General features: G+C 31.7%; 3 protein-coding genes across 4 annotated transcripts; 2 read left to right on the top strand and 1 right to left on the bottom strand.

The window, feature by feature from the left end:
* Positions 1–804: 804 nt before the first annotated feature.
* LOC106310563 (UDP-D-xylose:L-fucose alpha-1,3-D-xylosyltransferase MGP4-like) lies at positions 805–2,540 on the top strand. The gene is made up of 4 exons (XM_013747793.1): positions 805–1,391; positions 1,498–1,659; positions 1,774–1,983; positions 2,144–2,540. The coding sequence occupies exons 1-4, from the start codon at positions 912–914 to the stop codon at positions 2,354–2,356; spliced, it is 1,065 nt and encodes a 354-aa protein (XP_013603247.1). The 5' UTR covers positions 805–911; the 3' UTR covers positions 2,357–2,540.
* Positions 2,541–6,019: 3,479 nt separating this feature from the next.
* LOC106310728 (putative glycerol-3-phosphate transporter 3) lies at positions 6,020–7,790 on the bottom strand. The gene is made up of 2 exons (XM_013747950.1): positions 7,701–7,790; positions 6,020–7,623 (listed from the first exon to the last, which is right to left on the bottom strand). Exon 2 carries the CDS (start codon positions 7,593–7,595, stop codon positions 6,063–6,065), a length of 1,533 nt encoding a protein of 510 aa, XP_013603404.1. The 5' UTR covers positions 7,596–7,623; positions 7,701–7,790; the 3' UTR covers positions 6,020–6,062.
* Positions 7,791–10,451: 2,661 nt separating this feature from the next.
* Positions 10,452–11,886, top strand: LOC106310099 (trimethylguanosine synthase-like). 2 transcript variants are annotated; one of them, XM_013747306.1, is made up of 6 exons: positions 10,452–10,608; positions 10,731–10,965; positions 11,044–11,179; positions 11,256–11,347; positions 11,416–11,539; positions 11,629–11,886. In XM_013747306.1, exons 1-6 carry the CDS (start codon positions 10,572–10,574, stop codon positions 11,695–11,697), a joined length of 693 nt encoding a protein of 230 aa, XP_013602760.1. In that variant the 5' UTR covers positions 10,452–10,571; the 3' UTR covers positions 11,698–11,886. The 2 variants fall into 2 exon arrangements, with proteins under 2 accessions (XP_013602760.1, XP_013602761.1); XM_013747307.1 differs by having other exon boundaries at positions 11,490–11,539.
* The last annotated feature ends 4,934 nt before the right edge of the window (positions 11,887–16,820 follow it).

Below are 16,820 nucleotides of genomic sequence, written 5' to 3' on the forward strand. Positions count from 1 at the left end.
CATCACACCCCGAAGATATTCATCGCCTGAAGGAAAGCTTTCCTACTTTCCATCTCACACATGTACCTCAGACTCAGAATACAAGGGCGGATAACCTTGCACATGGTGCACGAAGTCAGCCGTCCTATTTTAATCATATGGATACAGAGTCACCCGTTTAGCTAGGAGAGTCTTAATCGAGTCTATTTATGTCAATGACAAAAAAAAAAGGTTAGCTAGTCAATCTCGACAATCTAATGCTTCTTAAATGTGTTTTCATCTCCATTTAAAAATGATTATTGAAGTGATAACTTCATCAAAAAATTTAATAAAACAAAGGGGAAACATGTATTATGCTAACTACAAAAACAAACATGTATTATGCTAACTACAAAAATAAACATGTATTATCTAATTATTTTTCACTACTTAGCTTTAGTAAAGAAAAGCATATGGAAGTTCCTTATAATTGTATTATGTTATTATTTTTCTCTACTTCAGTAAAAGTTTATTATGAATGTTTCCTTAACATATATATTATGTTAGAGTTATTCTTGGGTTCACCAACCAATAAGATTTCGTTATTTCATATTTGATATCCTTTAGAAAATGAAACAAAATATTGTCAAATTATATTATGTTTTTAAAATCAAAAAGTAAAAAATAAATTAAAAAATAAATTAAAAAATAATAGTAGTTACAAAAAAAAAACATCGTATATTTGTCTCTATTTTAGTCAAAAAAACATATATTGTAGTTCCTTTGCATATATATATAGATATAATGCTATTATTTTCTCCATGTTAGTAAACAAATCATATGGTAGTTCCTTAACATATGTAGTCTGTTAATATACACTTATACACACGTTTATATCCTGCATATCAGAAGTAAAACTTGTCTTCTTCCTCTCTCTCTCTCCTGCGACAACAATGGCGCAACAGCTTTTCTATTCCTCTCCTCATTCTTATTCTTCAACCTCAAAGGGTTGTCATATCTTTCTCACGAGCCGCAACGGTCTCCTCCTCCTTGTGGCTCTCCTCATCATCTTCGGTGTATTCTTACCCTGGGCAGGATCTCCCTTATTATCATCAACCTCGAAGTTATCACTGTTTCCTAACAGAACCTCTTCTTCTTCATTTCCCACCAACTGGCCCAACTATTCTCTCGCTCAAGCAGCCAAGTTCGTCGCTAAGGACGGGACAGTGATCGTATGCACCGTTAGCTATCCCTTATTGCCTTTCCTTAACAACTGGTTAATTAGCGTATCTAGACAGAAGCATCAAGACAAAGTCCTTGTGATCGCTGAGGATTACGCTACTCTCTACAAGATTAACAAAAAGTGGCCTGGCCATGCGGTTCTCGTCCCCCCAGCTCTCAATTCTCAGACCGCACATAAGTTCGGTTCCGGGGTATATATACTTTCACAAAATTTCTGAGTTTGCTCGATTTTGAATGATTCTGTATTCCCCGTTTCAAAACCTATCTTGCAACTAATTTTCTAACATCCAAATCTAGGGTTTCTTCAATTTTACATCTCGGAGGCCGCAACATCTCTTGCAACTTTTGGAGCTAGGTTATAATGTGATGTACAACGATGTTGATATGGTCTGGTTGCAAGATCCTTTTCAGTATTTACAAGGAAGCCATGACGCATACTTCACCGATGACAGGACCAGAGTATGTGCATTTTTATTCACACATATTTTTTTTTTATTCACACATCTCCTTGACATTTTAGAGTTTATTTATTTATTTATTAAATTTTAATTCTCCGGTTGTTTTGGGTGCCAGATTAAGCCTTTGAACCATTCCCATGGTTTACCACCTCCGGATCGAAAGGGAGTGACTTATATATGTAGCTGCATGATTTTCTTGCGTCCCAAGTATGGAGCAAAGCTTCTCGTGAAGAAATGGATTCAGGAACTTCATGCTGGTTCAAACGCATACGAAGGAAATGATCAGCCTGCTTTTAACTGGGCACTCAACAAAACCGCTCATCAGGTATTTTTTGGGGTTTAAAGCTTATAATCTCAAAAGAGTCGACCTTCATTTACTTATGTAACGCCTATAATCTACTTATGAATGTTCGATTACGGTTTTTGAACTAATTCATCTGTTTGAATTCATACTCAACTCCTTTTGGTGATCTTCTCTTCTGCAGCTAGATCTATACTTGCTACCGCAAGCAGCGTTTCCAACAGGGGGATTGTATTTCAAGAACAAGACATGGGTTGAAGAGACAAAGGGGAAACATGTCATAGTCCACAACAACTACATTATCGGTTACAATAATAAGATGAAACGTTTCCATGACTTTGGTCTATGGCTAGTTGATGATCATGCTTTTGAGTCCCCACTGGGAAAACTAGAGTAAAATTTGAATGCCTTGTTATGTTTGAATGTTATATTATAGGAGAGAGGACAACTCTATTTCTTGTTAAGTCCGACTCTAAGCTCGGAATACCTGAGTTATCAAAAGAGAGAGAGAGAGTAAAATGTTGTTGTCCAGATGACCAATCCATTCACAAGAAAACAGAACGAAAAGAGACATTTCTATATTGACTGTGCTCAAGGAAGATGCATATGTGTATCTCATCTAGAAACAGAGATCGGTTTGTTTTTTTTTTGTTAGCAGAAACAGAGATCGGTTAAAGGATTGAAGAGAGGAATATCTGAAAAAAATTATATTATTAACCAAATATTGATTCGATATGTAAAATAAATAAACTAAAAATTAAATTTTCAAATAAGTATAATAATAATTTATTGTAAAATATAATATTTCAATATAAAAATTAATTTGTTTTAAATATAATCTAAGAACTATATAATTAGTTTGTGAATATTTTTTTTTACAAAATTTGCAGAGGTGTATCCAATCGAGAGTTTTTTTTTATCATTTGTTTAAAATGCCAGATCTACTGTTTAAGCTTAGACAAATTTATCCGGAATCGAAAAATTGAACCGCACCGAATAAAAAAACCAAAATCAAAACAGAATCAAATTTCATAAATATCCGAGCGGATCATATATCTTTAGAACTGAAAAAAAAATCTGATAAGAACCAAAATCGAGAACTGAATGAGAACATAAATTTTTAAAATACAAATTATATACCTAAAAGATTAATTATATTTAGTTTTAAATAACCAATTATCGTAACAAAATATTTATAAACTGAATTACTCAAAACCCAAATAATCCGAATATATTTATCTGAAATATTAAAAATATCGAACTACCCGATATTTAAATCTGAATTACTTGAATTACTGGATATTTAAACTGAAAAATTCGAATTTTTCCCATATTATCCAAAATATTTCGAAAACCGGAACCAAACTGAAAACGAATTGGATCCAAATTGTTTTGGATATTAGCCGGTTCCAACTCTTTCTACTTGAACCGAACCAAAAACCAAAATAACCAAACCGAAACAAAACCAAATTTTGTAAATACTCGAACGTTTCCAAAAATTTTAAAACTGCAAACCGAAAACAAAAAATACCCAAAATGAAACTGAAAATCAAAATACCCAAAATTTATTGGATACACCCGTCCTTCCCCCGCAGAAATAATAAAGATTATATAATTTACTAATATATATATATATATATAGGTTTATGGGTATGTAAAAAGTTATAGATACTTGTGATTCTTCGTTTTCATAGAATAGATTAAATAACAATATTTCTTTGATTCATAGAATCACTAATATATGAATTTTCCAAACCAAAACGAAACAAATAACAAATTGAATTAAAGTTTAAGAATATTTTTGCTCACCCCAGCAATATTTTTAGTTTATTAGTTTATAAGTTGATATTTTGAAAAATCTTATATTCAATTCGGTCACAAGATTGAAGCACCCATCAGATATGAATTACAAGACATTTTAGGGATACTGAATTTAGGTAAAAAATGATCATATTTTGGAATCCTTGGTAATTTGGGAGGATTAAAAACACAAGTTTTTTTTATTTTATTCAATATCGTTTAAATAATAGAGTAAATAGATTCTAATGAATACAATGATACAATTTTGGTGGAGACCAGGGGCAATACTAAAGGTATGCATTGGGAATCATGGGTAAACTATGTAGTATTAAGGACGAAGAAGGCTTAGGGTTTAAATACCTCACATATTTTAATACATCGATGCTTGGGAAGCAATTTTGTGTTCAAAAGACGGTATTTCAGGAATGCATCACCCCTGGAACCAAATAGCTCGTACTCATTGTCCTCCGGCTGGTGCAGTATTGTCTCTGCTAGATCTCTGGTTAGCAAATGACTAATCAAAAGGATGGGATCATGATCATCCATCTCAATATGGAATGATCTTTGGCTCTCATCCACTCGCTCGAGACCAGCAGATAAAAATCAACACAATCTTTACCCAGACCGTACAGTAGATTATCTCATCAATGTAACATCGAGAACATGGAATTTACAGGTCATTCGGAATCTGGTGGATCCTCAAGATACGAAAATAATTGAAAATATACCATTAAGTCAAATTCAAACAGCAGATCGTGATGGATGCATTTTACTAATATTGAGACATACACAGTTAAATCTGGATATCAAGTAGAACGAGTATACCCGAATAGAGAAAGAACGCTACCAGAGTATGGTCTTTCAGTTTCTCCACTGAAGGCTTTCTGCTAGAAAATACGATGTCCACCTAAAGATGAAACATTTTTATGGAAACTGGTATCTGCAGGATGTATAGCGGTTAAGAAAAAAATAAGAGCAAGAGGAATACAAGGGGATACAATTTGTGCATGATATGGAGCACCTGAGGAATCCATTAATCATGTGTTTTTTTGAATGTCCTCACTAATTCCATCGAATCTATACATCTTTCACACTCAATCACTTTTTGTAAACATGGATCATTTATTTTGGAGGGTTTCTCCGGAATTTGCATGGATCTAATGGTACATATGGAAATGAAGAAACAACAAAGTATTTAGTAATTCGGATATTGATCCTAGAGATACTCTCAAATTGGCAGAAATGGAGTCATTACTTTGAGCTGATGCACAAATTTCACTTACACATGGAATCGATCAAACTTGATTACCAGTAGAAGCAATAGTATCGTCTATCCCAGGTAGATGGTATTTTACGGATGGATCATGGAAAAATCAAGAAATCTATTCGGGACAAGGGTGGTATAGCACATTGGAAGGTTTTGATGGTTTAATAGGAGCGAGGAATACAAGAGCGAGTCAGTCGTCACTTCACTCGGAGATAGAGGTTCTCATTTGGACAGTAGAATGCATGAGGAATCTAAGGCAGTTTACTGTTACATTTGCAACAGATTATTCTCAGTTGGTGAAGATGGTTTCGGAACCAGAAGAATGACCAGCCTTTGCAAGTTATTTGGAAGACATAAAGATTTTGAAGATAAGTTTCAACAGCTCAGAACTAATTCATATACTACTGGCGCAAAATTCAAGAGTGAACAGTCTTGGATGTAGTACAAGAAAGCAAATGTTGTTTGTTGTTCATATGGATGCGGAGCTACCAGTTTGGTTTGCACAGTGTATATGAGTCTATTTAAATTGCTGATAAAAAAGAGTTTATATTTTGATTTGTTCTTATCCAACATTTCATCCATGGATTACTGTTCCTTAAGGTGACATTTCTTCTTCGATCACCTTTCAGACTGTATTCCACATTTCCTTTGAGCTCTAGGGGAGTTCTTGGTTAGGAACATATCTCTCACAAACCACTGTTACGTTAGGAGTATGATTTACCGATATTCCAGCAAGTTCTGAAGAAGTTAAATAGTCTTCTTTGCCTGCCATTGTGTATTGCAATTGGCTCTTATGTTTGGGTTTGAAGATCCTGATCGTTTCCAAAGATATTAATAAATAAGAAAGATAACTTCTATATGAAGTTATCCTCTTTAGGTTTAGTTACTTGTTTCAGAAATAAATCAGAATTGATTATTTTCATTCAAACCTTTAAACAAAAAAGTTGTTACAATGACAAAAAGAACCAAGTCATCAAGACAATACACGTCAGATTAAACAAAAAAAAACACACACACACAAAAACAAGTGATGATATCATATGAGGACATCAATGGGAGGTCTTGGTTCAGAAGCAGCAGAAACAATTTCATCCTCTTCAGATGATCCATACAACAAAGTTTTCACTTCTGTTATAATAAGCTTAGTAAGAAGCAATCCAGAGATCAAAGCTGCGGTCATCAACATGTAAAACACAGCATCCCAACTAATGGCTGCGATGTAACCGGTAAGAACAGGTCCAATAGCTGCACCAACAGATCCTGTTCCATCTATAATAGCAGTGACTGTAGCCAAAGCCCTCGCATTTCCTTTAAGCGATTTGTGAGTACCAAGATCAGCTGCAACCGCGGTTGTGATTAAAGCATATGGTCCATTAACAAACACACCAGCCGTGAACATGAGGATGATGTTGATTGTCATTGAGATATGACCGTAGGTTCTGTACAGGAACAGAGCTGGGATAGTTAAGTAGATGAATCCTCCAGCTGTGATTGCTCTCCCATCAAGTTGATCAGAGAAGTATCCAGCTAAGATTCCTCCAACTACGCCACCAACATCAAAGAGTGTAGACAAGTTTCCAGACGTCTCTTGTGACAAATGCTCTCCTCCTATCTCGGTCTGGCTTACATAGAAAGGTAGCCAATAAAGGAAAGTGTAAGACACAAGTTTCGTGAAGAAGAGACAGAAGGCGAAAATGGCAACACCAGGGATCTTCCAAGCGGCTAAGAACCCTACTGCTCTTCTATCGAAACCAGTACTCATCCTGGAGCTCAAGAAGCTTTCAGTAATGGTGTCACCAAGTCTCATTGTGGAATCAACTTCAGTTCCATCTCTCTCAGCTTCAACAGCAGGAGGGTTCACAGGTAAGAAGAGGTAAACCACAAGGCCAAGAAACGTGATGAGCAAGGCTGGACCAACAAAAGACCATCCCCAACCGAACTTCAAAAGTCCTGTGGCGATTAATGACCCAACGATGTTCCCTATCGATGTGTGAGCACTCCAAACACCCATGATAACCCCTCTCCTCTTCTTATCGAACCAGTTCCCCAAAACTGCAACCACGCAAGGCCATCCAATCGACTGAAACCATCCAGCCAATGTCTGGATGGCTAGGAAATAGTAAAAGCTATGGATATTGGCCCAAAAAGCGACACCGAAAAGAGCGGTGAACACTCCTGTCCCGACCATACCGATTGTTAGAAACGTCCTGAGGTCCAAACGATCACCCAAGTGACCAGCGACAAACATGCCGACCGCGTAAACGGAGAGGAAAGCCAAGTCGATTTGTCCCAGAAGAGCTGTTCCGTCTGGACCATCGAAAGGAGCCCATCCGCCTTGGTCCGTGGTCTTGAAGTGTCCGGTTGGTGATTTAGAGAGCGTTCCTTTGACGATGCTGTTGGGCTTTCGAGATGCGTGGAAGGCGATATAAGCGATGAAGGTCAAGCCAAAGACCAGCCCTTGGTATTGCTTGAAAGAGAGTTTGCCTGAACGCTTAAAACGTTCTAGGAAATGAATACCTGGTGGTTTTATCTCTACATAAAGGAACTCAGATGATGTCCAAGACGCCATGCTTGGCTTCTCCTCACGTGACAAATACCTGAAAAGTGATCAAGACAAGAGAAAAGTCAAAAGACAGTTTAAGAAACCATGATGTTGCTTCTTCATCATCATCACCTTTTAAGAATTGAAGAGAAGAGAAATAATATTCTCTATTTCTCTCTGGTTTCTAGCAACTTAATGCTTGGAAAATTATGGAAGGAAAAAGCACTACTTAAAACGTTAAAGAACGTGAGAATGACTAACATAACTTTTGTAATCTTTAGCCCCCTTTGCTGTATTTTATTTTATTTTGACTTTTAGCTCATATTCTTCACTTTACTCTTCTCCCACTTTTTCTAGTTTAAACGTCACAACATGTACGCACATAGGGTTAAACCAGAAGTAACCATCGCAGAACAATCAAAAAGAAAATCAGATTTATCTGAGGAAATAAACTAGAAACAATAAACACCAGTTATTAAAAGGGAATATACCCTAAAGCTTACGTAACTAATTACATGAAAGGGGCCGCAAACGAACCACAAATCAGAGAAATGTTCTCATAATCTTTAAAGGACGAAAAAAACAATTTGATCATATCTAGCTTGTAAAGTTTCTAGAGACTTAATAGGATTTACCAACTCAGCCGTAGGAATGATTCAAGCATGGAAATATGAATGTATTTGACTTTTGTGATTAGTATTATAGAATGTATATCTCATGATGTGTAGCTATCACGTGAGCTGCCTTCAGCTGTTACGGGTTTGCTATGACCCATACCAAAGAACCAAAGATTAGGCAAGCAACCAGCTTATAGGATATCATTATACTAATACAACTCGCAAGAAACTAGAAAAAGAATGAAAGTTTCTAGTTAACACAATTTAAATCCATCAAAAAGAGCGCCATAGAATATTAAACCAACCACACACAAAACATCATCAAGAATCCACAACAGCGACTTTCACGATGATTTATGAAAAAAGTAACACATACATAACACAGTGAACCAGCTGAATTAAGGATAATGGTAGCCAGTAAGTTCACCACTTTATAAGTAATTTTATATTTTGAAAACACACAAACTATACCAAAAAAATGGAAGAACAAAAATGTTTTGAATGTGATGAGAAATACTCGATACATTAGTACGAATTGCAAGACAAAAAAAATGTCGACCAAAGCCCACTATTATCTTCTTTTTTTTCTTTCCTTCTTTTTATAACTAAAGCTAAAGCCACCACAATAAACGATTCAGTCTGCCTCATCATCGACCCCCTTGGGCCTTGGCCTAATCGAGAAAAGCAGAAAATCGTACGAATATGCTCCGAAATTCCGGTTCAGTTTCGGCAAAGGCGTGGTTTCGGAAAGCAAAGTAACCGGTTGGGTAAACCCGGTTCATGGAGCGATTCCGAGATCTCTATCTATTAGACTATTCCTTTGCTCACCGGTTTAGTCCATACCAGTTGAGATAATCGAGGTTTAAAGCCAACCGGGCGTTTTCCTGCACTATTTGCAATACTAAAATTTAAAATTTATATTTATCAGTTAAAAAATATAAATTATATTTAAAATAAAATTTTATTAATATTTTAAATTTTCTTTTCTCTTATCAATATTTTAGTATAAATTTGATTTAATTAAACATAAAAATTAAGATAAACATAATTTTGTTTATTTTAAATTAAATTTAAGAATATGCATGTATATATTTAAAATTATAATATTAGATATATTTTTCTATCTATTTATTTTAATTCAATATATTAAATAATTTTGTGAAAAATTGCATAATTATCAAAAATTTAAATTAAAAAATATTTATAAAGTTTGTAGATATATAAGAAACTAATGATTTTACGATTAAATTTTTATAATTTTCTAAAAAAAATTGTATACATTTTTGAAAATTTTAGTAATAAAATTGAATAATTTAAAAATATATAATTAAATGATATTTCAACATTTTTAATGCCATATTTGAATATATTTATTTTAGTGATGATTTATGTGTTATTACCGTATTCTAAAAAAATTTCAAAAATATAAATCGACATTAAATGTAATATATGAGTTATTACCATATTTTAAAATTTTTACTAAAAATATAAATTAACATTAAATGTAATTGTCCCTGTCATATTAAAGTATAAGTCATGTCATCAATTTTAGTAGTCATGTCATATTATTTCTAAGAAAATGATTGTAGAGAAGACATGTGGTAAAATCACTTCTCAAATAATGTATACTAGGTGTGCAGTAAGGAATTTTTTAAATATAACTTATATTTAACAATAAAATTTATTAAATATTATAGATGTTACTATTTTCTTACTAATATTTAATATATATTTAATATATGATAAATCAATTTGTATAAAAGTAATAAAAATGATATAAAATTGTATAATTATCAAAAATTTAGCATAAACAATATTTATAATATTTGTAGATATATAAGAAACTAATGATCTTACGATTAGATATTTGATTTTTTTTTAAATTGTAGAAATTTTTGAAAGCTTTGGTAATACAAATTGTATAATTATACAAAAGTAATAATATTTCAAAATTTGAAATGTTATATATGAATATATTTATTTTATAGATGATGTATGGGCTTTACCATATTTAAAAAAAATTTACCAAAAAAAAATATTAATATTAAATGATATATATGAATTATTACCATATTCTAATAAGTTTGCCAAAAATATAAATCAACATTAGATAAAATTATTCATATCATATTTTTCGGAAGTCTTGTCATCAATTTCAGTAGCCTTGTCATATTTGTTTTGTGAAATTGATGATAGAGATGGCATTGGCAAAATCAATTCTGGGGGAGGGGATGGGATGGGATAATTTCCAAATAATAAAAAAAGTCGAATATTTTCCGTTTTCAGGAATATCGAACCCTGCAGCTCTACCGTCGGAGGGTTTTCTCACTTTTTATTCCGGCATTGAAACACGAGTTGACTCCCGAGTTATATCAACACGAAATCGATGGCCAGGAAACGAAAACGATCGCTCTTGGAGCAAGGTAACAGTCGTCGCTGCTCACTCCGTAAACTTTCTACCAATTATTTGAATTTGTCTTCCTCCTCTGATGAAAAAACCCGCGACTTGTTTGCTTTCTGTCTCTTCATCTCTTTATTTACTCAGTGATAAACTCACCGGCAGAGAAAGAACAAAGTACTAGTCCTAAGCTCACCAAGTACTGGCTCCAACGCTACGACCTCTTCTCTCGATATGACGAAGGTATCCAGATGGATGAAGAAGGATGGTACTCTGTTACCCCCGAGAAAATCGCAGTCAAACAAGCAGAGAGATGCCGCGGGAAAGTGGTAATCGATTGTTTCTCAGGCGTTGGTGGCAACACAATCCAATTTGCTAAAGTGTAAGGCTCTCTAGGTCGTTTGATTTGATGGTTGTATGCTGTTTTCTAAACCAAAGTTGTCTCCTTTCTTTTGAATAGATGTTCTTCAGTAATTGCTATAGACATTGATCCTGTGAAGGTCGAAATGGCTATTAACAACGCAATGGTTTATGGGGTTGATGACCGTGTTGATTATGTCGTTGGTGATTTCATTCACTTAGCTCCATCTCTCAAAGTAAATCTTATTTCTCTGTCATTTTTATCTGCAAGTATAAAAGATTCTCTTTGACCCTTTTGTTGTTGTGCGATAGGGAGATGTATTGTTTCTTTCACCACCATGGGGAGGACCAATGTATAACAAAGTTGAGATTTACACACTGGACATGCTCCAACCAAAAGACGGGTAACATTCATGTCATTTTTGTAACTATTCATATGAAATACAAGATCAGTTGGTCTTGTTTTGTGTAGGTACAAATTGTTTCAGATTGCTCAAACCATTACGCCTAACATCATAATGTTTCTACCCCGAAATGTCGATTTAGCACAATTGGAAGAACTTGCTTGGCTCTCCTCGCCTCCTCTAACTCTTGTGGTAAAGCATTGTCTAGAAGAACGACACTACTAGAGTTAATTTATTGCAGACATTTGTTTCTTCACAGTTTCATTATGTTGTTATTGCAGATAGAAGAAAACTGTGTTGGAGGAAGAATTAAAGGCATAACGGCTTATTTTAGTTGCAGTGCGGTTTAGTTGAGGAAGTTGGGACTATTATTGCATCAAAGGACTTATCTATCTCTATGCATCAAGCTGTAGAGGAGTTGCTCATTCATCATATGTTTTTGCAACCTTGTAATTTTTTTTGGAGAGTTTTTTTTGTTTGTTTGTATAATCCTGATTTCTATTTCTAAGGACACATAAATCTAATTCTATCTTAACATTTTAATTGTCCAGTGAATATTTTCATGAGATATATCATTTATCTAAGGGAAAATCGCAAAAAAAAACCTTCAAAGTGTCACTTACTCGCACTTTAAACTTTGAAAATTTTTCACTAACATTTTTAACCTTCAAAATGACATTTGTATCACAAAAAACCTTCAAAATAAAAAATTGACCAGTTGTACAAGTAAAAAATGATGTGTCAGGTTTTTTTTTCCAAAAATAATTATAAAATTAATAAAATAAACAAAAATTAAATAAAAATTCTGAAAATTAAATGAAAATCAGAAAATATAATAAAATTAAATAAACGTTCAATTTTGTTTTGAAAAAAATGTTCAGAAAATTAAATCAAGACTTATAAAATAAATAAATATTTAGAAAATTTAAAAAATAAAAATAACTAAAATTTCAAAAAATAAATAAGATTAAATTAAAATACATAAAAACTAAATAAAAATTCATTAATTTAGAAAATTCAAAAATCAAAATATTTTTTTTATAAATAGTTTTTTTTAAAAAAATATCATATCATCATCTACAATAACAATTTCAAATATATCACTTATGACAATGATCGTTTTTCACTTAACCATTAACAATGACGGTTTTTTGCATATATCCAATGATAGTTTCCGACATCTTTGTTTAAAATGGCAAAATTTTTTTTTTTGAACTTTTCAATTTTCAATTTTTTTTGAAATTTATGATTTTTTTAGTTTTTCTGTATTTTAATTTGGTCTTATTTACTTTTTGAATTTTTAGTTATTTTTTTTTAATTTTCCAAATATTTATTTAGTTTTCTGAACTTAAAAAAAAAAAATCTGAATGTTTATTTAATTTTATTAAATTTACTAAAATTTCCGATTTTTTTTAAATTTCTGAATTTTTTTTGGTATATTTTATTGATTTTTATTATAAAAAAAACTGATACATCGTCTTTTACGTGTACTAATTGTCATCTTTTTACTTTGGAGATTTTTTGTGATACAAATATCACTTTGAAGGTTAAAAGTGTGAGTGAAAAAATACAAGGTTTAAAGTGCTAGTAAGTGACACTTTGAAGGTTTTTTTATGTGATTTTCCCATTTATCTAATGATGTTTTGAAATTAGAAATCCCGTGTTCTACTAAAACTTTTATTGGGTTGGAGAAGCATGATAAATATCCAGCCTTGATGATTGATAAAATATAATTTTTCATTACAAAAAAAAAACTCTATTGAAAATCGAATTTAAAACAACTATGTGCTTATACTCTACATTCTATTAGAGTATGATATCATGATAAATAACTCAACGTTAATGTTGTACATTGATAAACAAAATATATTTTTAGTATTTAGAACATTTTTAAAGATAATTAAAACACACATTTTAACTTGATCGAAGTCACAAAATAATTAGAGATCGGTAAAACACATTTATCATGCATTATGGAAGGAGTAATGACTGAAATTTAGATGAGAGTCGCAAGGATGAGAAGGTTAGGAGCTTCTCCATATATTCACGAGGGTAAAATGTTTGCCAGCCCGTTAAGGGTCATCCAAAGTGTCTCACGGGACCGTTAGCTAGTTGAGTTTGTGTAATGCCTACAATGCATATGTTGAATATGTCGATCATGGATAGAATTAAAGTTCGGGTTTTCTTCTATCTCCTTCACGACATATAGAGTCCCGACACAGAAAGAAAAACGACGAGGATGACAGAGAAAGGGAGAGATAGAGAAAGGAGAGAAAGGAGAGAAGAGAGTGCAGAGGAGAGAGAGACAGTGAGGGATTGTACCACAGACGAAACTGAGACGCGAGGAGATGATCCGAGAAGCGTTGCAGAGATGTTTGACAATATGAAGAATGTTGAAGGAGCTGTTTCTGTTAGGTATGGAGAACTTTTAAGCTTGTTTAACTTATTTGTTCATGTCTGGATTTGAGTTTGAATTTTTTTTTTTACAGAGATAAAAGAGGTGAAATCGAAAGTGCTGACACCATGGATGAAACAGAGAAGAAAGACTTAGAAGGAGGTTATGAGACAGAGTACGAGGAAGGCATTTTATGTTTCAATCGAGTCTGGATCTTCTGTTCTGTTTATGTAAGACTTGTTTCTGTTCGGGTCATGAGCAGCAGGATGGTTAGATATGACTTGTTCCTGTTTCAGACTCATATAAGCAATGTCTTTAATGGTTATGACTTGTTTTTGTTTCAGACTCAGAACATGATCATTTTCTTACATAATACTACTCATGTTCAAGAGTCCAACACTCAAAATATCACAAACAAATACATAAAGCTCATCGCTTACATAAGTTTAAACACAAGATACCAAACTACATAAAGCTCATCGCTTCTATCATAATCTTACATGAGTCTAAACACATAAGCTGATCTTAATTCTTAATTCTCATCACTTCTTCTATCTTGTCAATCTTTGTTTATTGAACCTTAAAATGTTCCATCATACTCTGTCGCAAATCCTTGACATTGTTCACAAGTTCATCATGTTTAGCATCAATCTTTTCTATCTCATCTATGACAACTTCATCTACCCATTTGAAAAGATGTGTCTCCATATTTCTCTATAATCAAACACAAACAACATATATCCATTAAATCCTGTGAAGACTCAAATCTAAAATGGCGACACAAACAACATATATCTTTGTTTTATTGTCTCTCTCTCTCCTCTGTTTTTTTGTAACATCTCTCTCTGTTCTTCGTCTCTCTCTTCTATGTTCTCTCTCTCTCCTCTCTCCTCTGTTCTTCGTCTTCTCTCTCTCGTCTGTTTTTTTTTGGTAACATCTCTCTCTCTTCTCTATTCTTCGTCTCTCTCTCTTCTCTGTTCTGTCTCTCTCTCTTCTCTGAATAGGCAGCCAACCCAAGTATTAATCAAGATAAATTCTTAAGATAGCCATTTTTTTTACCTATTTTTTTAGTTTATTTTCATAAAAATAGCTTTAAACGAAGAAAATGACTAAAATAAATTTTATTAAAGTGTGAAAATATAAGGATTAACTAATATAGACTTAGGGTTTAAAATTAAGAGATGGAGTTTTAGGGATATGATTTCAAAATTTAAAAACATAAATAACTTTTTTCAAAATTTTAAAATAAAAAAGCTATTTTGGTCATTTTTTCTTTAAAAAATATTTTTGTGACAAAATCTTTAAAAAAATGCTATTTGAAAGAATTGGCCATTAATTAATGTGTTGCTGATGGAAATAAAAAGTTTACCCTTAACTTTTTTTTTTTAATAAACGCTCGATAATCATGCATTACAAACTATTGAAAAATATTAGTTAAACCACTGTAGCAAGAAAACTTCCATTAACCTTAAACAAAGACGTGATCACTTCATTTACATTCATTTATGTTTCCTTTTATTTTTAATTTTAATTACTTTTTATTTATTTGTATGATAAATTATATTACTAATTAGACATATTATTTTAGATATATAATGTCTGTTGACAAAAAAAAATGTCCACTCGGTTTGGTTATTATATATTAGATTTTACACTAAGTTGATATACTAAGTTAAATATGTTTCTTCAAACTGAAATACAACTATTTTGTTGACCAAAAAAGATATATAACTATTTTTTTATTCTAATTAAACTAAAACAGATTAATTTTATTCATTGCATGAGTTTAGTTCTGCATCCAAGACGTGTAAATATTTTTTCATAGTTTTTGTATATTTGATTTTGATTTTTTAAAAAAATTAGAAAAACTAAAGTGATGATCAGTATGAGTTACATAAACAGACATAATCAATATTTTTTTAAAAGTTCATAAACATATATCAGTATTTAAAAGTTATCAATTTTTTTTGTAAATTCTGAGTAATTCATTCGTTCGATGTATAAAAGATAAATTGAAATATATGTTAGTAATTTTAAGGATAAGAATTCAGATTAGTTTGGCATATAAAGAAAAAAAAATCAACAACCATATTAAAAAGATTAAGAACTAACAAATTTTAACATTGTTAACATATAATATTTATACTTCATTAAAATTATATTGACTTATGCTATTTAAATAGCTTCTTTTAATTATCTGATCAAAATAGACTTATAGTATTTTTCTTTTCTAACATATGTTATCTTCCTTATTGTAATTTTTTAAAGAATGTTATTTTATATTGTTTAAATAAATATTTAAAAAAATTTAGAGAGTTATTTTGAGAAATCATTCTATATAAGAAAAATGCTAATTTACTCTTTTTCAAAATTTAAAATAAATACCCAAAATATTTCTGCGTGAATTATTTATAAGAAATCAAGTTATATAAGTAAAATATTAAGTTATCTTTAATTTTTTTTGATATTTCTATTTATGTTATCTAAAGTATTTTTAATCATCTGAGAAAATATCTTAATATAAAGATTTTTTTTTATTTTAAAATTATATATTATGTTATTAAAAATATTTTTTAAAAGGAATATTTTTAATATTAATATTATTTTATGAAATTTCTCTTTCATGAAATCATATTATGTTAATATATATTTTCGTCAAAATTTATTTATTTTCTTTAATAAATATTTTCTTTTTATTATTTATATTATTTGGAAAGAATGTAAAGACAAGAGAAACTAAAATCAAAAGAAATAAAAATTTAATAATAACAATTAGATATACAGTACCGAACCCGAAAACCCGAACTGAATCCGATCCGATAAAAATGAATACGAACCGATCCGAACCCGACGTAAATACCGAATGGATCTTGTTTTGTGGTATTTCGGGTTATGGGTATTATCCGAACCGAACCCGAATCTAAATGGATATTCGATAGAACCCGAAACATTCAAAACCTCGAAAAGATCGTGTACCAAACATGATCTCAATTTCTAATATGTATCCAAAATACACTAAGAAATATTGAACATCTAAAATACTTATCTATTACATGAAGGTTGGTGGTTCTATTACAT

The sequence above is a fragment of the Brassica oleracea genome, chromosome C8 (genome assembly GCF_000695525.1).
Source record: "Brassica oleracea var. oleracea cultivar TO1000 chromosome C8, BOL, whole genome shotgun sequence".
NCBI lineage: Eukaryota > Viridiplantae > Streptophyta > Magnoliopsida > Brassicales > Brassicaceae > Brassica > Brassica oleracea.